This window comes from Acanthaster planci, linkage group LG10 (assembly GCF_054643075.1).
Source record: "Acanthaster planci isolate LZ-2023a linkage group LG10, COTS_SCS, whole genome shotgun sequence".
In the NCBI taxonomy this organism is placed as follows: domain Eukaryota; kingdom Metazoa; phylum Echinodermata; class Asteroidea; order Valvatida; family Acanthasteridae; genus Acanthaster; species Acanthaster planci.
This window is the reverse complement of record NC_141786.1, coordinates 12,279,581-12,302,902: the sequence shown is the minus strand read 5'-3', so window position 1 is coordinate 12,302,902 and position 23,322 is coordinate 12,279,581. Positions and strand designations below refer to the sequence as shown.

General features: G+C 42.6%; 1 protein-coding gene, 2 long non-coding RNA genes and 1 pseudogene across 3 annotated transcripts in view; 3 read left to right on the top strand and 1 right to left on the bottom strand.

The window, feature by feature from the left end:
• Positions 1 to 23,322, top strand: part of LOC147797773 (uncharacterized) — a 461,720-nt gene that overhangs the window by 97,565 nt on the left and 340,833 nt on the right. The gene's annotated exons all lie outside the window — the stretch shown is intronic.
• Positions 1 to 23,322, bottom strand: part of LOC110986752 (uncharacterized) — a 152,281-nt gene that overhangs the window by 4,037 nt on the left and 124,922 nt on the right. The gene's annotated exons all lie outside the window — the stretch shown is intronic.
• LOC147797788 (uncharacterized) lies at positions 1,512 to 9,326 on the top strand (annotated as a pseudogene).
• LOC147797787 (uncharacterized) lies at positions 9,104 to 10,295 on the top strand. The gene is made up of 3 exons (XM_087142433.1): positions 9,104 to 9,115; positions 9,326 to 9,454; positions 9,585 to 10,295. Exons 1-3 carry the CDS (start codon positions 9,104 to 9,106, stop codon positions 9,804 to 9,806), a joined length of 363 nt encoding a protein of 120 aa, XP_086998559.1. The 3' UTR covers positions 9,807 to 10,295.

Below are 23,322 nucleotides of genomic sequence, written 5' to 3'. Positions count from 1 at the left end.
AAGTTTTAAGTGTGAGAGCAGTCATGGGGGTAGACCTTCAGCCACTTGGTTCAGAAGCTCTTCGGGGAAGGTTTCTCCTTCAGCTTTGTCAATGATGCCGTCTTTGGAAATTGGGGACAGTGCATCAAGCACAACTTCCAATGTCTTATTGTAAGCCGGCTTTTCACCCCCTCCTGCAACAATCACAAGGCTCTAATAACATTGGAAAATTCCAAACTTGTAGTGAAAGGACAAGGACAGATTTCAATGTTACTTTTGAATACATGTATTATACCTTGGGTCAGGAAAGATATGCGGAATAAAATTGATACAGAGTTTAATCTTACCGGTTTGATGGCATTCCCTGTAGTATTTTCTTGCATTGCACGTAACATCCTGCCATTTTTTCCTTATTCTCTGCCAGTCCCTGGCTTCTCCGCCACTGGCTCTCGGGTTTTCTGCTGCCATCTTCCAGCATTTTTGTTTTTCCTCCTCAAAGCCCTCAGTGCCTTTGTGGGATGTTCCAAACAGCTTGTTTGTATGCTCCCGCACAAAGGCACTGAGTATACGAACCTCCTCGTAGGTCCAGTTGGTGCTTCTGGGGCGCTTTGTTGTTTTGGGGTTAGGCGTACTAGTACTAGCACACGAACTGCTCAAACTAGCCATGGTCTACGTGTAATCCTAGCTAGCCAGCTGAACCTACACAAAATGTGTTAATAAAAGGGTGCAGAATCAAATCAACTTAGGCACTCGGCTTCCCACAGCAATTCTTGGAATACATGTATTTTCAATGTAACGATATGCCCTAACTTAGGCTGAATCCAGTATTGGGGGAGGGGGACTGCGTGTGAAAAATGTCAGAGTCCCTAAGGATCTCATTTTTTGTCTTAAATGTCACTGCATTTTCACTCCAAACGAGTGCCTTAGTCCCAACCTTTTTACCCACCTTCATACAATTTTTAACCAAATCATTCCTTGAAGGTCTTAAATGTGAGAAGTACAAATAATTTTTTTTAAATATCGTTTTTTTTAAATAAGAAGTATTTTAGCTTGAAGTTTTAAAAATAGGGCTCTGCAAATGAGTTGAACCCACCTTGGACGGACGAACGTGTGTCGTTATTTTTGCTGTCTACTGTCTACTTGTTGGCGCTGTAGATGTTGCCGAGGCTGCAGTTTATTTTGATTTTACACAAGGCCTTCTATTTTCTTTAAAAATTGACTTCCGCTTTTTTACCTTTCACTTCCTAGCAGACGACACACTTTGCCAATCCTCCATCACACTGAGTTGTCCAATTGTTTTCTGTCATTTCTGTGCATCAGCGTAATCGTCGCCATGTTGATCTTGGCGGAACGACTGTTGTACTAACACTAAATTCCCTCGTGCTAACAAACATGGAACAGCCGTCAAAGGTTCATCCTCGTTCAATAAATGTACCCCCTCTTATTAAAAAATACAACGAATCGCGCTTACGACGTGTTTCGTGAAATCCATTTTAGAATCCATCGTAACTACAATTGATCGTAGCGCTACGATGCATTGCAACTCTACAATTGGTCGCAACTTACGGTGAGTTTGGTGAAATCGGCCCCGGGTACCTGAAAACCGAAGTAGTGCAGAGTTCTGGAACCTAGATCCAAAATTACCCGCAAATGCAAAGGCCTATTGGCTAATTTTTAATATTAGATAATTGAGGTACTTAAAATTATTTGGATTTGATAGTCATTTGATTCAGACTAAGGAAAATATGCTTCAAGTCGCAATGATGTTAGTGAAGTACCACCCAGAAAAATTCTAAATCGATTGGCAGCTCCCGTGATATTTTGCAAGCCGTCCGAAAAAGTCATATTGCAAGTCGGAAATCTGTCTAAAATCTCTTTTATAGAAAATTTGTGAAAATGAGATGTACACAAAGAACATTACATTTTTCTTTTTATAGACCAATCCCCCCCTCCATTTTTTATTTGAAGCAACCTGGAACTAGGAAACGCCCAGAACTGTAGGAAAAGGCGGTCGTACATATACACGTGGTACAGACAATATGCGTGCTTTGTATAGAGTTATGTTTGAAGCTAAATGAATGATGTATGGGTCGCTGAAAATTGACCATAAAAGAAATCTTCAACGAACTCAAATCCCCTCCTAGTCGAATCTTGCACGAATTATGTTTAACGCACGTGCACACATAATTTTTTTATTGCATGATAGCTCCACAATTGGGTATGGCAGGCAGGCAGGATTTCCTGTGACCTGATAAAGCTCCGCTATTAACGTGCATACAGGATTCACATGTTAGGGCCCCGTCCAGATTATTGGCAGGGGCTGCAGATGCACGCTCAAACATAGCAGCTGCCACCGATCCGGCGACTCCATTTAGAAAGGTAATCTCCAGTAGGTCAACAGAGGGCGCACTACAGATTTTACAGGGGCTGCAGTACAACACGCCTATGTCTAGAGCCCACAATTATTTGAACGTATTGCCGACTAATCGGGACTTTTTTACGGCGACACAAAGAGACCCTGTTGCTCTCCGATAAGAGCCAAAAGACGGGGATAACATGGAGTTTGAGGTGGGAATCCGGTTGGAACCGGTGCGATCCAGTTTGGAGCTGCAATGCCAGTTTTTTGTACACGAAAGGAAACGAAAACAAATTGCGCACAACACATGCGCAATAACCCATACGTGTCCCTATCAGAGGGCCCACTGCCACTATTAGCACGGGAGTACCGCCAGTATCGGTACACTTCACAGCCATGACAGTGGCACTACGAACCAGTACGTTCACCACTAGGCCTAGATGCTTATGCAGCCTAGGTGGACGGTACGGGCCTTGGCAACAGCTAATCTCCTGTTTGAAATAATGATGTAGGGCCTTCGCCTATATAGCCTAAGCTCTCCTTTAAGCATTCATTCACAGTTCAGACAGAACTGAAACAAAAAAATGAGGAAAAGGAGAAAGAAAAACATTCAGTCCCTGGTGGGATATACGATCCTGACACATAGGCTCTACTCATTATACAGCAGCGTGCGTAGGCCTGCCGACTGTGCCATTGTTCCATGGTGGCGAATAGAAATTTAAAATTTTATGTAAATATTAGCAAAATAACAATGTTTAATTAGCATTACAGTTACCATAAAAATGACAACATTATTCTAAAACTGATGCATTTTCGCCAAAACGTCCTGTAAAACTGGCATAATCTCAAAGCTTTGTAAATCTTACTTTTACTGGTAGGCCTACATTTTTGTGTGCATTTAGCTTGACTGCAGGCATGAGATCTACAGATCAAGCCTGTCATTCTACCCCCCTAAAAACTCGAATATTAATTTGAAGGTTTTTGTGTTGTCACTGAAAGAAAGTTATTCTATAATTAGGGGCCCATTTTTTATGTCCCTGTTACGTCTTCCGTAGGCCTTATTATTTTGTAAGTTCAAAACACGTTCTCTAATGTCTAGAAGAGAGGAAGTAGGCCTAATACATATTGCATTCCAAACAGATATTAATAACTTCAAATCAACATCAGTGACATTTCCATGCTAAATTACACAGGTCACATTCCATGCTATATGGTAAGAGGGACACAGGAATTTCATATTTTGCACCCTCAATCTGTGGAATGACCAATGGTAACATTGCACAGGCATTGAAATTGTCATAATAAAATATTAAATGTGCACAATTGCTTTCTGTTTTAACAGGACTCATTTACCAATTTGCATATCTCAACTATCTGGCCTTCATTGAAGAAACAGTGCAAATTTGAAGGAGGAAACTTTGTCCCGTGGCAACTGCTGTAATGGAGGAGGGAAGCAAAGTATGTATGAAAAGGTCGGCAAGACGAGGACTGTATCGAAAAGGAACCTGTTTCAAAAATGTTAGATATTTACTCACCATTGTTGATTGACAGAGGGTCCCCAATTGACAACTGTGTACAAAACATATGGGTGGTCTTCTAAAAAAGTTTAAGTACAAACAAAAGAGGAACAATAGTGGGTCCCCAGTTGCAGTAAATACACACTTACATGCATTGTCATCTGCACTCGACAGTGCAGTGCGCATAAGCAATACATATACTGTACATGTACAAAAAAAACACGCTGAAATTTTCGAAAGACGATGTATAAATGCTAACTTAGAAATGTCATCTTTGAATGGAAATGCATTATAAATGATCGGGACATTTGTCAAACGGCTACCTTGGACGATATGACGGATAACATGATATCGACTTAGTTAGACTCTACTGTATGTTGTACGTTCCAGGTTTCTATTGTCTTTTGATCTATTGAAGCTCAGTTTGATTTTTTCTATAAAAAAGATATATATATTTAACAGACGGGTATGTTATTTCATAGGACAACAGTGCTAACAGCGATGAACCGGCTGTAAACATGGATGTGTTTACTCCGCCTGAAAATGTGATGATTTTTTTGTCGACATCTGTCGGCAATCTTTTGAGTGAATACAAACCTCCGATTAGATATCCACCAGCTGATGAAAGAAATCCATGATTACATTGTTCAGGAAAACTATGATGAATTAGCCACAGACAACTTCGTTGAATTTAAAGTTACCTGGTAGCACTTCCTACTTTGTTCAGCACTTTATAATCTCACAGCTTCAGGTGATGTTCAGACGTAAATCATTTCAGGATTCCAAAGGTTATGATGCCTTAGCAAAGCACTTGGCAGATGTGAAAAGGGACATTGAAGACTTAACAGAAGTTGCTGTAGATGGTAAAGCATACAAAATCATCTATTGCTTGGGAGGTGATTACAAGTTTTTATTGTGCTGCTGTGGAATTGATAGTGCTTCTTGTACTTATTCCTGTGTATATTGTAAATGTTCATCAAAAGAATTCCATAACACTTCCCTTAAATGGTCAATGACAGATAGAAAGAAAGGTTGTAGAACAGTAGAGGAAATACAGAAGTGTTCCCAGTTGCCTAAGAAATGTGCAAGATATAACTGCTCACATGTGCCAATATTTCCCTAAATAGAGATCCAATATGTAGTAATTGATACCCTTCACATGTTCCTGCGCATTACAAACGTACTGTTAAACTTGCTGATTGCTGATCTCAGACGAGCTGAAAAAAATTCTCTCAGAGTATTTGACAGAAGAAACACAAGAACTGTGTAAAACTAGAAACATTTGTAGCTAGTATTGGAATATCAGGTTTTTCGTTTTACTTAGGCCAGTCATCCAACAAACTCAAATGGAGGATTCTCACAGGGCCTGAAAAACTTGTCTTGTGTCAAAACATAAAACTGTCTGAGACATGACTCATCTTCTTTGTAAAATTGAGGACCTTCAATTTTTATGGGATGAGATGTACGATTTGTGTATCTCTCTTCGCAGTGAGCATGGCAAATTTACACTAGATGAAGTGTACAATTTCAAGACCAGAAGTAAAGCATGGTTAAATCTGTTTCCACCCATCTACCACACAACTCATGTGACCCCATATATCCACATCTTGGTGACACACGTACCAGAACTGCTGTCCAAGTATGGTTCTATTGCCCATTTCACCCAGCAGGGCCTGGAGAAACTGAATGATATAACAACCAAGATCTTTTTTAGGTCCACAAATCACCGTCGTAATGCTCTGCTTCAAATCATGAAAAAGCGAGCTAGATGTGAAATTATGGGGGATGAACAGTAATTTCAAAAAGTGCAGTTTTTTAAACATTTTTCTGTGATGAAGTGCTCTTTAGTCTAAGCCAAGTTGTAAAAACAGCTAAATTGTTGTTTGTTTTACAGTGTTACATTCTTGCATTAACAATTAAACTCCCCCAGTTAAGTGTTTTATGACAGTATGTGAAACGGTTGTCACTTTACAGTCACTTAAGCTAAGATGAGAAAGCAAATACACACTAAACTGGGAGTGAGAAGTATGATGCACACTAATTTCATAGTGTGCTCTTCAAGTTATAATCAGAGACAGTGCTAGACCAAGTTTTCCCAACCCCATGATGTGAAAGTTTTAAACATGTACAATTGTCAAAATGTTTTATAGGAAAGAAAAAGCTGGAGATTCAAGTGTTAATTATGATTCACAATAATTTCCCAAAATGCTCTTCAAGTCTTATTTGGAACCAGTTGTAAATAAATGACAGTTTAATAGATTTTCATTCTGAAATTGTCCAAATCATAAGTTTGAAAAAAAAAATGTGTATCTAGAAGTGAGAGTATGATCAAATGAACAATGATTACTGTTGTAATCATTGACAGTTGTAAATAAATGACTGTTTAATAATTTTTCTTTCTGAAATTTCCAAATAACATGACATGAATGTTTGAAAAATTGTTTAAATGTACTGCTTCAGTTTAATTAACAGAAAGCAATCTAGAGGTCAGAGTGTGATCAAATGAACCTTACAATTGCAGTTAAGAATCCTATGAGAACCAGTTCTAGAACAAGTTGTAAATAGATGATTGTCTTTGCTTGTGAAAGTACCCAATCCAAGTTTGCTCACATACTGTTTGTAAAATTTTGTAAAAGTTGATTTAATTAGAATTATACAGCTGTGTGAGAGGATAAAAACATCAATATTATGTGATTCTAATCACTTAGAAGTTCGATATCTTGTTAAGAACATGTAAAAGTACTTTGATATGATTATTTGACTTGCAGTTTTTACAATTCCTAGCTCTGTTCGTCTGATGTCAACATTCTCAGATTTTTCAGGAATAAATTTTGTTTCTATTACATTTGCTTGAATTGACAAGAGTGTACTGGGTGTATAGTAACTGTATGATTTGCATCCCCCAAACTAAAAGTGCAAGCTACATAGAGCGTACACATGAACATGTACATTACTTGTATTTTTTATAAACATCCACACAGCGCGCGTGAACCTGACCCCTGCAAAATAATGGTATTGCCCCTGCTACTATATTTAGATATCATTTTACTACTTCGCGCCACAGACAATGCAGCCGGTGTTGTTTTTCACGTAGGCATGTATTAATACAAAAAAGTGGCTGTCCTTATATGGCGTTGGTTATTATGGATATTCATGACTTGAACTCTCATAAGCCGTGTGAACAAAGTTGTGGCATGACTTGTGGGGGCTGTTCTATGGCATGAAACACGGCGCTCGTTCGCGGGCACGGTTTCCCATTGCGTAAGCGTGTGAGACAAGTTACCTGTATCCTTGATTTTAAAGATACATGTACTTGCATAAAATATGTGCATATTTCTACAAAATTTGATCCATGTTGTCCTTAGATAATGCTTTTCACAAAACCAAGTGAACAACTTATGCACAATTAACGAGAACAGTGAAATAGGGTAAAGAAAAATGTATAGGAAGACTTTTACGTTGGCCTGCCTGTTTTACACCGAATGGGGGCGCTCTATATGAGACGTTCGATTCCATATGAGGTCTTCTGTCATATGGCAAACAGGGCGGTTGCGCTTCGCCAACAACTGGAAGACTTGGTAACAAAACAGCAGAATGAACTGAGATCAAAAGAAAGCAAAATAAGTAAATGAAAGCATTCTGCAGAGAAATTTACAAAAGAAACGTAGTTAAATTTCATAGTTTTTTTTCTAACACAGGAGAAAAAAAGACATTGAACTTCCATTTGGAACAGGCCCAATAATCATCTCACTTGATTCTGTGCTATAGCACAACGATGTCAAACGTCAAGCATATCACCTTAAAGCATTCGTTGGAAACCATGTTCACAAATGTTGTCAGGTAATATTGCGAAGAGATAACCAAATTTGAGTCACCGCAGTGAGAAACGTATATACCGTATGTACATGAACACGTTTATACATACAAATTACAATGTATGCTAAATTTTCTATCAGATGCCGGTAATAAAGGAACTCACCGCAGAACCATCTCGCATCCTTCAAGGCACGGACTGTGAAGGCATTCCAGTTGTCAGTCATCAGAAACTCATTCAAGAGGCAGCAGAGATGGGATCAAAATTTCAGGACATTTTCCTCAAATATGCCGATGTGCACTCTGCCATGAACCATGCCAAGGCTCTGACAGCAGCTGATCTAAACAAAGTTGGTTAAGTGTTAAGTTAAAAAACATTTTATCAAATATTTAATTAAAATATAGAAATCTCCCTTGGGACGAATGACAAGTGTAAATGTGCATCTTTTATTTTCTCCAGGTATCTGCATAAAGTCCTTTATGAGGTCCTACAGGCTGCACTTTCCAAGTAGAACGGTTACTCCAAAGATACAATTACTAGAAGATCATGTAGTTGATCAATGTACACGATTTGGAGCGGGCTTTGGCTTACTGAACGAGCAGGGTGGCGAGTTAATTCATACTGAATTTATTAGAACTAGGCGAGGAGTTAACTGCATGAGAGCTGACCTCCAGCGTCTCATGACGGTGATGAAACGCCATCATTTGTCTACAACACCCGAGGTTCAAGCCAAAATCAAAGCAAATCATCCAGTGCCCAAATACCGGTAGTTGAAAACAAGGAGGAGTGAAACACATGTTCATGTAAATATCATAACCACCAAAAGTGGAATGCCGTTGTGCAGGGAGATTCCAAATGTCCCCATAAAATCTAAACTTGAGCAATAAATGAATAAAATATACATAGCCTAACTTTTAAATTCTCACCTTTATTGACGCTATGTAATATTGGCAGCGAGGTACAGTGACCAGCAGGGTAGGCAACTGTATATTTGCTGTTTTTTCTTCTCACTGGAGGTCACATTTCTTCAAAACACTTCAAAAGACCGATTGGGTTTGTGGTAAACACTAATTCATTTTACATAACAAAAATTAAATGTTATTTTATGATTTATTTATAATCTCACTGACGCAATGTTTATCAAAATTCAATTTTGCACTTTCAGGAAACAAACAAGGGAAAACCATAGAGACCATATGTTTCCTGTGCGATTTTTCAGTCCATACTGAGTCGAAATAAAGAGGAAGATGATGTCAAACGACTGAAGAGATTTCCTCAAAGAGAGAGACACAAAGGGCCTAAAAGAAGATGCGATTACAGGAAATTTTCAAGTTTAACAGAGAACAATTAATGAAAACAGCTGATGGCCAACAGGAGCTAATAATTCAAGGGTCCCAGAAAAAAATAAGACAGACATAGTGCTGTGTGAGATTTGCAATGGTTTCTTCAGTAGGCACTATTTTTGAAGCCACAAATCCATTGTTCCAAGGCGTTGGTCATTTCTTCAACACCACTACCAACTACCACCCTCAAGGCATATTCCTTTGCTGTCACTCAGGACTTCAAGCAAAACATTCTGTCCAGATTTCATTGTGACACTGTTGGGAAAATTTGTCAGACAGATTCAGCAATTGTTCACAAGAAATTAGAAAAAAATAGGATAAAGAGGAAGAAGTCAAAAATTCTGTGATGGTGAACATGAGACGTCTTGGAGGACTTTACTTAGAATTCAAATCAACTGACTGCAGCAACTACTCTTCATACTCGGCTGCTGACATGATCAAAAGGAATTTTCCATCTCTTTAAGAGGCCATCAGTATTTTTACTGCAGAAAGTCAAGATACGATCAAAGCAAGGCTAAAGTGTGTAATTTTCTATCTCCAGAACATGCAAATGATCATGCAAGGCACCTACCTGATTCAAGGAAAAGACAATAATAAAGCATCAGATATTCGTTGAAATCTTAAACTTGAATCATGATTTCATATTTGGAGATGCTACCTACTTCTTGAACAGGAAACTACAAACGAGGCTCAGGAAGCCAGACAACCTACTGGGTGACTTCACCATTCAAGAGATGGAGAAATTGACCAGCAGCAGAATTCATCAGTTCATGAATATGTTAAACTGCGGAATTTGACGGCGAGTAGGATGACCTTCTTTTACCCTAACTCCCTACTGTCTCTCATTAAGTACTGGACCATTTCGCCCTTCACTTTCTTCAAAACAGTTTTTTTTTCAAGATGTATTTTTGCGTTGGGGAGATGTTAACTATATAACGGGTTTGCCCTTACCCAGCGTATATTAAAAAGCACTGTATGCCCAATGCTTGTCCGAAAGCTTGCGAAAAAAACCTCATTCGGGTGGGACTTGGACCCACAACCTCCTGCTTACTAGTGCAGATGTCTTAACCACTCGACCACCGAGCTTGCCAGGATCGGCTGGCCGGTCTGAGTCAAATGAAGCAGCGCGTACCTAACTATTTTCCAAGATGTATTTTGTGTTAGGGAGATGTTAACTCTACAAGGGTAAGTGTTGACCAAATTCTGTTATTCTTAGATGGAAAGCTTGCGGTAAACACCATGCAATATCTCTTTTTTGAGTCTGTGTGGTTCGGTTCGGAAAACCGGAGAGGCTCAACGTTTCGGACAGTGTGCTCTGTCCGTCGTCAGGAGACTGAAGAGATGCCGACAAGGAGTGGAGCTTATATGCTGGTTGGAGGTACTAGAGTGTGACGGATCCTGCAGGTGGAAACGGGGAATCCTCCTGGATACTGATGCATGTCAGTTGGTCATGGGCTGTGGTGGGGGAAGTTGCCTTGGTATAGGAGACCCTGGGCGGGAGGAGTCTTAGGGTATAAAGGAACGAGCCTGTCGGCATCTCTTCAGTCTCCTGACGACGGACAGAGCACACTGTCTGAAACGTTGAGCCTCTCCGGTCCTTATCAGAACTACACAGACTCAAAAAAGAGACATTGCATGATGTTTAGCGCAAGCTTTCCATCTTAGTTTTATGTCACCATGAATAGCTTGAAATCCCATCTGTCGTCGCTCTACGGGGAGCCCAGCACGACCAAGGTCAAGCACTACGAACGAAATTCCATCAAGCGTTCCAATAGCATCAACAACCTGACCTTCCTGAAACGATGCAGAGATTCCGACACCATTCCTCCAGGACTTTGCCTCCATGATCCCATCTGCAGATCGTGTACCGTGTGAGGGGTGCTAAGTTGACTCTCCGAGCCAGTGGGACCACGAATGCGTCTGGATCACCACAGAGCATGTTCTGGAGGAGTTTGCCTCCGATTACTATGTCATGGCGGTTCAACTCGTGCTTCCACACGCGGTAATTGAACTTTTCGATGCTGCCTCTGAGAAACTAGGGAGAGAAAAAATTATGTGTCATGATTTGAACGCAAAGGTTCGGTTGTTTATGGAAGATATCATGATGTATTTGATGGCCGATTCGAGGAACATTTTAAAATTGTACACACAGAAGGATCACCACTTGGACTTCACCATTGCCCTAGAGCAGTGTCTGTTGACCTGTAAACTGTAAAATCGCTGATTAGAACTTTTTCCAAATGTTTGAAAACCATCACTTTGAGTCAGATAATGGTTGTATACGAAATATGTTAAAGTATTTTGTTCGTAATTGGAGATTCCAAAGTTTATCAGTGTGTATTAGTTTAGAATTTTCGTTAAGTAGAGAGAAGAAGTTGTCAAGAAGCTTGAAAACGGTGTATTATGGTTTATGGCAGGATTGGCGCACGATTGGTGTTTATAAAATTTGTAATAATCATTTCTTGTATCTAGGTGTTGGTGCCTGCCTACAATGTACGCTATGGACTTGTATCGGGCTTTAAAAAAATGTCTAGTTGATACAAAGTTGTAATAGAATAGTTGTGATGTTCGGTATCAGGTTTTAAAGTCGTACGAATCATTTTTTTTTATTAAATGTAGAAAGACAAAGACAAGCAGAGACTTATAAACTGTGTGGACCATCACACTTTGTTTTGTACTCAGTATTGAACATTTTAATAAATTCCAATCAGAATTAAACCAAAATCGAGAAGTTTGGATAGAATGAACAAAGACATGAAGTTTATAAGGGTACTAGTTGACTACCTTGAAGAAAAAAAAAGCAAAGTCCCAAATTAAACAAAACGTAAATTAAACATATAAACCAATAATTTTTAAAAAAAACACAGAAAAATCAAACTTTCTTAAAAAAAATTCAATGAAAGAAGCAAGTTAACAAGAGCAATTAAGGTACATGTATGAAAAATGTGTTAACTCTATGCAAGGTTACTAAAATGGTTTTGAAATGAATTGATTTCTAAAATAAGTACTCCGAGAAAAACAAAAGCAACTAAAAGTATCAATGGTAAACAAAGCAACCAACTAACTGTTGATGGAAGCTTTTTAAAAGCTACCGTAAGTGCAAAGTTTAACCCAAAAATATTAATTGAAATTTTCCAAACAAATGGCATTATTTAACGCTCGAGCATAATAACTTGCATTCATCTCATGGTCTTGTAAGTGCTCTTGAAATTTGTCGAAAAACGTAAGGAATGTCGTGCGTTTTAGTACCAAGGGATGGGAAATGCATTCGAACAAATTCATTTACCGATGTATCGTTGTCCGAGGTATCTTTTGAAAACATGTTGACAATTTTACTCATGCTGATGTCTTTGCATCGATGCAATAAGAAAAATACGCAATACTGACAGCAAACGGTCGTCAAGGGACCTTGAAGGGGGTAGCTATTGTATCTCGATGCACTCGTATTTTTTCTTATAAAAGCTCTTATGTCTCTCAATCGAGGTCGATACCCGTACGAATCAAAATATTCCCCAACACCATCCCTCGTGATGTAGATCGCCACCCAGTGCCGTCCAGGCTCGGTAGAAGGATCCGTGTTGACCACCAGGGCGCTAGGTCGCAGAACACGACGTGTCGGTAGCTCGTCACGGGGGAAGACGCCTCGGAAGTAGTGCTTTGCGTACCGGTCCGCGCTCAGGATTTTTGAAATTTGGAAGCTGTTCATCCCTGGAGATTTAACTGCCGTAGTCGAACAGAATGTTACGTGCCTGGTCTATTTCGATGACGTTGTTGAACTCGGCGTAGATGATAACATTGATGGTCTCCTCCAGGGGCTGGGCAAAGTGGATATCTAAGCGCAGGTTGCCCCGCTTGACGAGACTCAAGTGACTCCCGCAGGACAAGTCAGGGCTGAGGTCAAAGACATACAGTGTGTAACCATTGGGATAGTCTTACAGACTGATGTCGTTCCTTCGTTTTGGTACATTTTATCAGTGCCCGAGAAAAGGGGGTGATAGGCCCTGACGCAATTTTCGCGCCGGGCGTGGAAGTCGGGCTTCTGAGGAGTGAACGGCACTTGCTCTCCGTCCAAATGGACCGTGAGAAAATTGAGGTTAAAGTGCTGAAAGTTAAAGAGATTCTTGGCGTAGGACCCGTTGTAGGCAGCGTTGGATACGCAGCCTACCACGATGCGTTCTGGTAGCTGCCCGAGAAACACGTGATCTTGTGTTAGCGTCAGATTGCCCCTCGGCACAGAAACCATCTTACACAGGATCCTTTTGATGGGATATTTAGCAGTGGCCTTCTCCAAGGCCTTGGCTTGTCCTAACATGACCGCTGAGCTGACATTTACCTTCCGAACGAACAATGAAGCATCTACGATTTTTATCTTGTAGCTGGGATTACCTCCAGATGCCATCAGACAGAAAGCATCACTGCACCTGATGAACTTTAGTTTTAAATCTACACCGTTCATCAAGTGTTTATTTTGGAAAAATAGATCACTGTGAATAGGGCCTAGCATGTCCACGATGCGCCCTCCTTTCGTGAACTTGCTCCTCTTTTTCAGGCCCGTGTTTGTTTCATCGTCTTCGGCTGTGCAGTTCACGTTGTCCATTTTCCCGGCCGTGTCTTTGACAAACATCTCCGCAGTCAGTTGTGACATTTTTGAACTGTTATCGTAACTGAGGAGAGTTTCAATGATGGCTCGATAAGGGTAAGTAGGCGTTGAAGCGGAAATCAGACGTTCATTTAAAATCACGTCCACTTGACTGAACAGAGACTGCAGCAGTAAATTGCAGGGGCCTACCTCAGCGTCATCAGCGGGATTACCTCCGTCAGCGTTGACTACTTTGGCCTTGACGTAAAGCTTTGCTTGTGATGGATCAATGTACTCTTTGCCAGAGCCCGGAACAAAAAACTCAATAGGGCCGCCGTCTGATGTGTTGGAGATGGGATGATACTCTGTGTGTTGTCCCTTTTCGATGCTTGTCTGGGTGGGGGGCAACGTGAACAAATCCAATTCCGATTTGGCGCATTCGGCCGAGTGGACGTGCAAAAATGCCATGTTAGGGATTGGAAGTAAGATGGTCCGGTTAAATGTCAAATCAAAGATATCTAGCGATCATTTTCCTTCGCTTGACGCCTGAGGATCTGACGCGTCTGCCTGAGTGCTTGCGTTTTATACCCGTGCGGCGTGTACCCGTCACCCCCGTGGAGATGCCTAGGACTGCGCGATTAGCAAGTTCACGTCCGGCACTCTTTAACCTCATTCTAGCCGCAGATTTTAAATCTTTTCCCTCAAGGGCGCCTGTTGCTATGCCGACACCGGTGCAGATGGCTTGACGCCCGAGCGCCTTTGCCACCTGTTTCAACAACGGTGCGGCCGATTTCAGGAGGCCACCCAGGATTCCGCCAAGTCCAAATCCTCGCTGGTTACGAGAACCGTGGAATACCGGTAAGCCACTGCCGACCTGATGGGTGTAGTAGTCTTCATAATGCTTGGAGTGATGAACAAAGTGCTTTCTCATGGTAGTGACTAACTCAAATACGAAGAGCGATGTTTTCTAAAGTGAAGCTTCACGATGACCCTCCCGCCTATAAATGGCACGTGTGCTCCTGCGTCGTCCCTTATATCAATTTCTATAGTGTTCACTAACTTCTGTTTGAGCGGTACGTAATGAGGACTGTCGTACGTCTTGGTGATCGTGTCCCTATACTCCCCTTCAACGTGTACTGTGCGGAGCAAAGGTGCTCTGACGTCTCCCACGGTGTTGTACTCGATGACGTCAGTGTATACAAACAGAGCGTGAACGCGTTGAAGGTCGGTGAAATCAGTCGCCTTGAAGTGACCCGATATGTCAATGTCCTCTTCAAAACAGAGAAGGGCACCCAGCCGCTTAATGAACGTAATGTGGACCCCTTCAGCCGTTTTGACTACGATCTTCTGGAGGTACTTGTATTTTTTTTAATTAGCTGGTCGTGTTCAATAGGAGGTGAGATTTTTGCCAACAGCTCTTCGGGTGTAGGGTAATACCCTTCCGGCACGAGATGGGTATGGATCTCTCCCTCTCCTGTGCACCAAATATGGTTGTGGCCTTCTACCACGTTCAACCACCGGCGTGGATACGTTATTTCAGCTAAGGCTACCTCCCAGTGTCCTTCGAAGGTCATGGGGGAAGGCAAATTCACGCGATAGTGACTGAGTGCGTTACTTGGATATGCCTCCATACTACTGTTGCTCGGGAGGGTGACGTAGTACGAATCTTTCATGATGGAATTCGCAATCTCGAATGACAGGATTTGATAAGCGGTATTCTTTTAAACAGACAAAAGACGTGGCACCCATCTGTTAAAACACTTCCGGATAGCCCAACCACTTCACAAAGTACTCGGTCTTGCCTTTCCGTTTCCTCTTAGCAAGAACCCGTTCAACCTTGTACAGATCACCTTTTTTAACCACACGCTGAAGTTCTTGCTCGTAGAAATTACCGAGCAATTCTTCCCCACCGTAGTCTCTTAATCTGTAAACGGGTGGCTTTCTAGCAATCCGTGCACTCACCGTGAAAATCTCGTCAGTCCAGTTGGGTAAGTAACCTGTTTTGAAAGGTCTTGCCGCCACGCTTATGCGTACGGTGTCTCCCACATTACATCGAAAGGGGGCGTGTTTTGGAGCACTGACAGGTGGGTACAAGGTTTTTCTGACTGCATCCGCATTGTAAACATTGACGGTGGCGGTTGATCTTCCATTACTGCGGTGAAAAGACGTGTTGTACGCGGTCATCAGTTTGGGTAGAGCCGTCAGGTAGTGCCGCGTATTGTTGGCCGTAAAATATTTCCACATTTTAGTCTTGAGGGTTCGATTGAAAAAGTGAATGCCCCTCGTTTTGAGGAATGATTGAAACAGTCTGTTGGTAAACTCTGAACCTGTATCGGTCTGAAGTGTGCGGGGTGACCTGCCGTCGTTCAAAATGGTTTGAAAAGCATCAATTAGTGTCTTTCCCGTCTTGTTCTTTATCGGTTGCGCCCACGCAAATTTCGAAAAAATATCTATACACGTCAGCAAATACCTTTGACCGCCATTGTATTCGGACAACGCCGAGAAGTCTACGAGGTCCACTTGCCACTGATCATCGATTCCGTCGACCACCACTCTACTCCTCTCGAAACGTTTTCGAACGGGCTTGTGCAATGTGTATACGGGTTGCTTGCTTAGCCATTTTTGAATCCTTTTCCTCGTCAAGTGGATGCCGTCTTTTAAGGCAGCACGGTAAACAGCCTCTACACCACCGAATGCCGCGGGATGTTTTGGGTCGTACTTTTTTTCACTTTTTTCACTAAACACTTTTTTCAGGTATGTCTCTCCCATCCGTACTCTCGCGGTGTTCGACGATGAGCGTGCTGCGGCAACACAACAGTACACAACGCACCGTTTTTAATATGTTGCCGATTCTGCACTGTTGTCTTGGAGGACAACAATCCATGATGAAGGTCACGGTGCTTAATATGGTGTCCATTTCATACGGGTAGTGGCAGGCCGTCCGGCTTTCTTCCCCTTCCCCTTCTTTTTACGCGGCTTTGCAAACTCGGACCACCTCCACGTCTTGTAGCTCCATCAACTCCACCGGGTCCATCTCTTCCTCCCTATCATCCGTTTGGATATCAGCGGGTACGCCATGGCTACATTGAAGGGGACGTATGAAGCATCGGTGATCGGCCTCTTGGTATAGTTTGCAGTTCTGACAGTACACTTCGCCGCAAACGTGCTTCTGTTTCGTCAATCGGCGCTTCTTGTTTATGGTCTTTCCACAAGAACATTTATATATCATCGAACAGGTAGAGTTTCCACCCACGACTGCAGTGCCCTTCTTTGTCTTCACATTCCTCAGTGGCGTTTTTTCCTTGTTTTTTGAAACACGAGGGACTCTTGAACATCCTGTTACAGTCTGGGCAGTCAACCCAACCCGTAAAATCGCAGTCAGGGGAAGACCGGTAACAACACAGGCACTTAGCCGCGCATTTGTGTTTCCTTTTATCGTCGTATCCCCAGAGACAAACGTCGCAAAAGTACGATCTGCACAGAAAACTGGTCATGGATCTTATAACCGCATAGTGGTTGTCGTAAAAATACAAGAACAACTTCTGCGGAGCTTCCTCCCCCTTGAACCAGACGGCATTAAAAAGCTCCTTAGAAAGAACAACGAGCTGCAGACCGTCGGCACTCAGAACACGCTGGAATTTCAATAATTCTTCCAAGCCACATCTCTGTGGGGGTACTTCCGCCTGACGATGCAGTTCCAGCGCCAATCGATGCAGTTCCAGCGCCAATCGATTGGTCTCACTGCGACAGAGTCTAACAGAATTCCAATTGGTTTGAGGGTCCTCATGTCGGAGGGTTGCTCTGGCAATGACGATCGCCTTGGCACAACAAAGCTCGTCTCGGTTTTTGATGGTGATGCACCCCCTCTTCTGTTTGAGCCATCGCTCTAACGCAGAACTACCACGAGCGAGACGGCGATTCGGATGACCTCCCTTGTCCATCTTAACAGTGACGACTCTAAAGACGAAATCCCCATTCAAACTGACGCTCTCTTTCGACTGCAGAATTCTTTCGATGTTAGACAGAACGTCATGGACGAAGAGATCTTCTTTTTTTCTGAAGCTCATCCAAAAGTTGCGGTCTAAGTCAGGAAAACGCATCTCGAACGAAACGAATCCTTTAGGTTCGGCGTTGCTCAGGACATGGTCCATGATGGACCGAAATACACCTCCCAAAGTATCTAAGACATTACCTATACCGGGCACTGGCTCGATGTCATTGAAACGCAACGTATATTCGTTCCCCTGGGTGCGAAATTTACGCACTTGGCGCGACGTTATCGATACGATGCGGTATAACTCTTCGGGCCTTACTTGCCGTGCCCCAGACCGTTCTTCGTGGTGAATGGTCTCGTCTTCATTTCCTCCGAGCTGTGTGTCTGCATGGGTGGACGACGTGTCCATCACGGGTTCATCTGTACCCAAGGGAGTGTCGGGCTCAGAATCTGCCTCGTCTCCTGTATCCGAATACACTTCGGAATCTCCGTCTTCATTTTCAGACAGAGCATCTTGAAACGCCCTCGTTATTTTGATGGTGACACTTTCGTCCAGTGTCATTTCCCGTTTGAGGTTGCGAAGGTAAACTTTGAGCATTTTAGTCACTGAAAGTTTCGTTACCCGACTCAGTTTCACGAACAGCATCCAAAAATTAGGTCTGACCCTCGGGAAATTTATAGATACTCCGATGAGATCAAATGAAGAAAAGTTGACGAAAAGCCTTCGCTGCAACGACTCGATTACTGCACCGATGGTGCAGATAATCCCCTTGGTGCTTGGAATGGGCCACGAAATCATTCGAAAAGTATATTCTTCGCCTGCCGTTTGTAGATGGTGGATGTAGCAATTGTTGTAAGAGACTGCGCGGTACAGATCGTTCGGACCCCTTTCATCTTCTTGGGTGATCTGGTGGACGACCCACCGGGGCCTGCGTCGTCGTCGTCGACATGCGCCTGGGAAAAATCATGTAACGGAAGGTGACGGGCAACTTTAGAGGCAGGACTCTGGTCTACATCCTGGAGGTAAGAAAAGGGACTCCGCTTTTTTCTTGCATTCCGAGATTTACCTCCACTTACCGCTACCTCCTCTTCTTTCTGTCCTCTTTCGTTCAATTGGGATTGTCCACCACCACTTTGCAAGGTTTTCTGTAAGAGTACATAAATTTTATAAAAATCATTAAAAGAGATTTCAGTCAAATAAATGTAATATATTGATCCTCGTAAGCATTGTCTAGAAGCTATTAACTTTATCTTCATTTTTAAAAAAAAAATTGAATAAATAAATAAATAAAAAAAAAAAAAAAAAAAGTCGACAATGAGTAGACGCTCAAACTGTAGCGAACCTACCCGACATGCATTTCCGCTTTCTCAGTATTTATTTATTAAGTTAATTATTTATTATTTCTAATTTTCTTAGAGACGGGGACAGTTCACCGAGAACTACTTACTTCAATCACTTCTTTCTCTCCCTATCGTCCGCCGCGTCGGCTTTCAAATCACCCGGGCCATATCCCAGGCATCGATTGGCGATTGACTGGATTTCGTCCAACTGACTTACTGTTGGATCCGGAGAAAGGAACATGTCTTGAGACACGGGAACGACTGCCTTCAAACAAAATGGTCACAACGTACGAATTAAATAACAAAAAAAATCCTTATATTTCTTTTTCCTTAAAGAAACCTACACATGTCGGATTTTTCTTTTTTTTGTTAAACTTTATAATTATTATTTTTTTTTTAATTATTTAGTTCTTCTTTTTTTTTTTTTTGCAGGGGAGGGAGGGACGGGGGACAATTCACCGAGAGCTACTTACTTCAATCGCTTCCTCCTCTCCCGTATCGTCCGCCGCGTCGGCTTTCAAATCACGCGGTGCATATCCCAGGCATCGATTGGCGATTGCCTGTATTTCGTCTAACTGACTTGCTGTGGGATCCGGAGAAAGGAACAGATCCTCGTTGTAACCGTCGTCAGCATGGTCGAGATGACGATCCGCAATGGCTTGTAACTCGTTGAGTCGACTCTCGGTAGGATCGGGAGAAACAAACAGATCCTCGTCTTCGTAAGCGCGATCTCCGTTTCCAGACATTTTGCTTTGTAATTTCACTACCCAAAGAACTCCAACTACTCAAAAAAACCTTATAGTAATCTCACTATCAACTTAATTGCATAAAGTACTTCACAAAAGTTCGTGCAAGAATGGTACAAACGCCTGCAGTCTAAAAAGGAGTCAACATATAGGGCGCCGCCATTACTTAGTTCTTTTCATTACTTAGATCCGGTGCTTCGCCAACAAAAAACTTTATACTTTGATTCTTTTCCCGTCTTTATCATTTTTCTAAGTTAATCCGGTCAGTTTGGTCGTTAAAGAAATTCAACGCGTCCATCAACTTGCACGTGTTCGGACTTGACCGTTCCAATAACAACGAGTGTGCGACTCGACTCTTCGTATCTATATCTATATTTATTCGGGGATATTTTAATCTTTTTTCGTGTGTTCTTCCCTTACACGCTTCAGATTTCAACCGCAGACCCTTGCCACTTTACTGTCACCGTTGAACCTTTCCACTTGACCGCTGCCGTGCACATAAAGACAACGCGCATTGTAATTATTATCTATATCTCCGTCGCTGTGTACATACTGAGACCGTCCAATTCAATTCTTCGTGCTCGGATTTTTTATTTATTCTGAATTATTTTGGTCTTTTCCGTTTGTTCTTTCATGACACAAATGCTGTGCGTGTATAAAATCCATTAACGCACAAAGTGACAAAGGCAATTTATTCGATCTGAAACGGTCAAGTATTTCAATACTTCACGGAATCAGCATGGGGTTCCAAAAAACCCTAAACGAAGGCCAACGTTTCCTCGAATCCGGTCAATGGACGGCTGAGGACCTGATCACTGCTCTATATTTTTCCATGTTGTACGATATCGACAAATTCGCTGACGTCGACGTCATCATTGCGAATAGCAAGACTTACAATAGGCTGGCTATTCGCCACTACCGGAAGGGTCAGTGGTTTGTGCTATTCACGCTGCATCGTCTGTGGCAGCGAGCTCGGTGCGGTCGCTATTGGAGACGGTACGGCTACCACCACCAGCTGCAGGGCATGAGCACCATGAGCCTACAGATGTTGTCGGTGAATGTAGTCCAGGGGAAGTTAACTCACAGCTGGTCCCGGATCACCAAACTACCATGCTACCGAGTGACAGAAACCCTAGCAAGAATGCTCCCGATAGCCGTGGAACTGCAGTGCTACCTGGTCCACATGCACGGGTTCATTAACATGGAGTGCACAGACCGACAAGCCTTGTCCCCCATGTCTACTCTGACCTTGAAGGAGCTGGCGGGAAGGGCCGTCCTGAAGGAGCTTCTGTCAGCCGTCAAGAAGCCGACGGAGCGGACGATGGAGGACTGGATGTCATTCCCCTTCTACTTCTTCTCCTTGGAGATCCCCGTTTGTTTGAAGACTTTCATTCTGTCATTGGAATGAGAGCTTCAAATTTTCGGGGCCTCTCCACAAGACCCCGATCCGGGGTCACAAATGTTCACAAAAGAGATAAATCCTTAGTCTGTCTCTGCGTCAGTCTGCGTGTCTGTGTTGGAGTTCCATTTTAGAGTACGCGGCGCGACGCGCCGCGCGGCCAATTCAGGTGAGTACGTTCGATTTTCTTGTTTTCATTTTTTAACCAGCCCCTCCACCTCCTCGATCGTTGTCGCGGTTCCGCCCACCATCTCCGTCGACCTTTTACCCGCTCACCGTTTACTACGCACCTTTGACCTACTAACCCCACCGACCTTTCTGAACCTAAAATAACTATCACGTGACTTACACGCAACCGGAAGTGGGGTCAACCTGATCTATACTGCACCGGAAGTCGGTCAAGGGTCAGAGGTCAAACTGATTTATACTAACTACCATTACTACTTACCTCTACCGGTACCGATGAACATAGGTGTTTACGTTAAAATGGCACCCAACATTCATCATACAATTTCTCTTGGGAGGTGGAATAAACATGGCTACACATGTTTACAGCTAGCTGGGCCAGACCCTCCTTTGGATCTCACAGTTTGTGTCGACATTTTTCCGAACCCTGGACCGGAAGGTAGCAGTGAAGTCAAGCACGACAACCGGAGCAAATATCATGCAATTCAAAGAATACAAAACGGATAACGTATTAACGGAATCAGCTGTTCTCTTACCGTTGTGGTCGTCCTGATCATCACATTCTTGGAATACTTAAGAGGAATGGCCTCTTGAGATACAGGGGAAAGAGAGCTGGTCGCCATGCCATTACAACTTACTCATGTTTTGCGTATGATCAGCATCATCCGATTGCTGCCTTAAAGGGGTCCCGTCAATTGAATACTAAGCCCATATCTTGTCCAATTGACAGATCTCTGTTAGTTAACATCCAAACGGTGCAAGTCCTACCTTCAACTTCGAGGCCATTTTATGGTAACCCAGACATTCAAACTACCAGAAGTCCTGAACTCAATAACCAACCTGAAAAGCATCTGACGGCCTTGACATCATGGGACATCAGGCATATTAAAGGTGTCAAGATTTTACACTTGAATATTAGATCTTTGTGCAACAAATTTGATGAGATTCGCCTGCTTGTGGTGGAAAGCAACCCTGATATTTTGGGGATCTCTGAATCATGGCTCCACGATGGGATCGATGACTCGGAGATACATATACCGAACTTCAGTTTATTACGGAAGGACAGAGGAGACGGCCATGGTGGTGTGGCGCTATATGTCTACAACAGATTAACAGTAGATCTGCTTAATCTGCCAGATTATCAGCATTCCAAAGTTGAAACCTTATGGGTTAAGCTGAGTCTTCCGCATACTCGTCCTATTCACACCGGAATTGTTTATGGACCAAATGTCTGTAGCCAGTTTTTCGAGGAACTGGAGGTTGTGCTGGATGAGATTATGAAACGCTGTGCAGAATCAAGATCACAGGGAGAAATTGTTTGCGTCGGGGACTTTAATTGTGATGCTCTCAAACACAGTGACTGGAAGTGGAAGAGGCTTCATGGACTAATGTCAGCAAGGCATTTATCACCGATCATCTCAAAACCCACCAGGGTTACTGACAATTCAGAAACACTGATTGATCATGTCTGGACAACCCATCCAGATATGTATACATATAATGGTGTTTTAACGTCAGCTATTTATAGCGACCACTCACTAATTTATGCTGTTCGCAAAGCACCGAAACTTCCTAAGGGTCTCGCTCGTATTATTAGGGGTAGGTCCTATCGGTCTTTCAATGAAATGGATTTTTATAACGATTTGGGGTTAATCTCTTGGGAAGATGTTCGAAGTGCTGAAAGTGTTGGCGCAGCATGGGCATCTTTTGAGGAAACGCTGGCACAGTCTGTGCAAAACATTCTCCTTTTAAACAATTTAAAATCCCTAATAGGAGTCCCGACTGGATCAATGATGAGTATCTTGTCTTAAGAAAACGGTGCAAATTAGATCTCGTACCCAATTTACAAGATCTCGTACCGATTGGGCTGCTTTCCGTCAGATGAGGAACAGGGTTAATAATCTAGCTCCAAGGCTGAAGCGTGAATTTTATGAGACCACAATCAACAATGTGGGTTCCGACTCAAAATAAACTTTCGAAGGCGATAAAACCCCTTCTGCCCTCAAATAAAAATGGCCAGATAGGTAAAATATGATCTAGTGGTGAAATTTTGACGGATGGAGTTGCT

Bases quoted from the DNA above. Each gene is read 5' to 3' on its own strand.
- LOC147797787 (XM_087142433.1), top strand. The intron at 9,455-9,584 runs AATTTTCCATCT...GCACCTACCTGA, and splicing joins CTGCTGACATGATCAAAAGG to TTCAAGGAAAAGACAATAAT.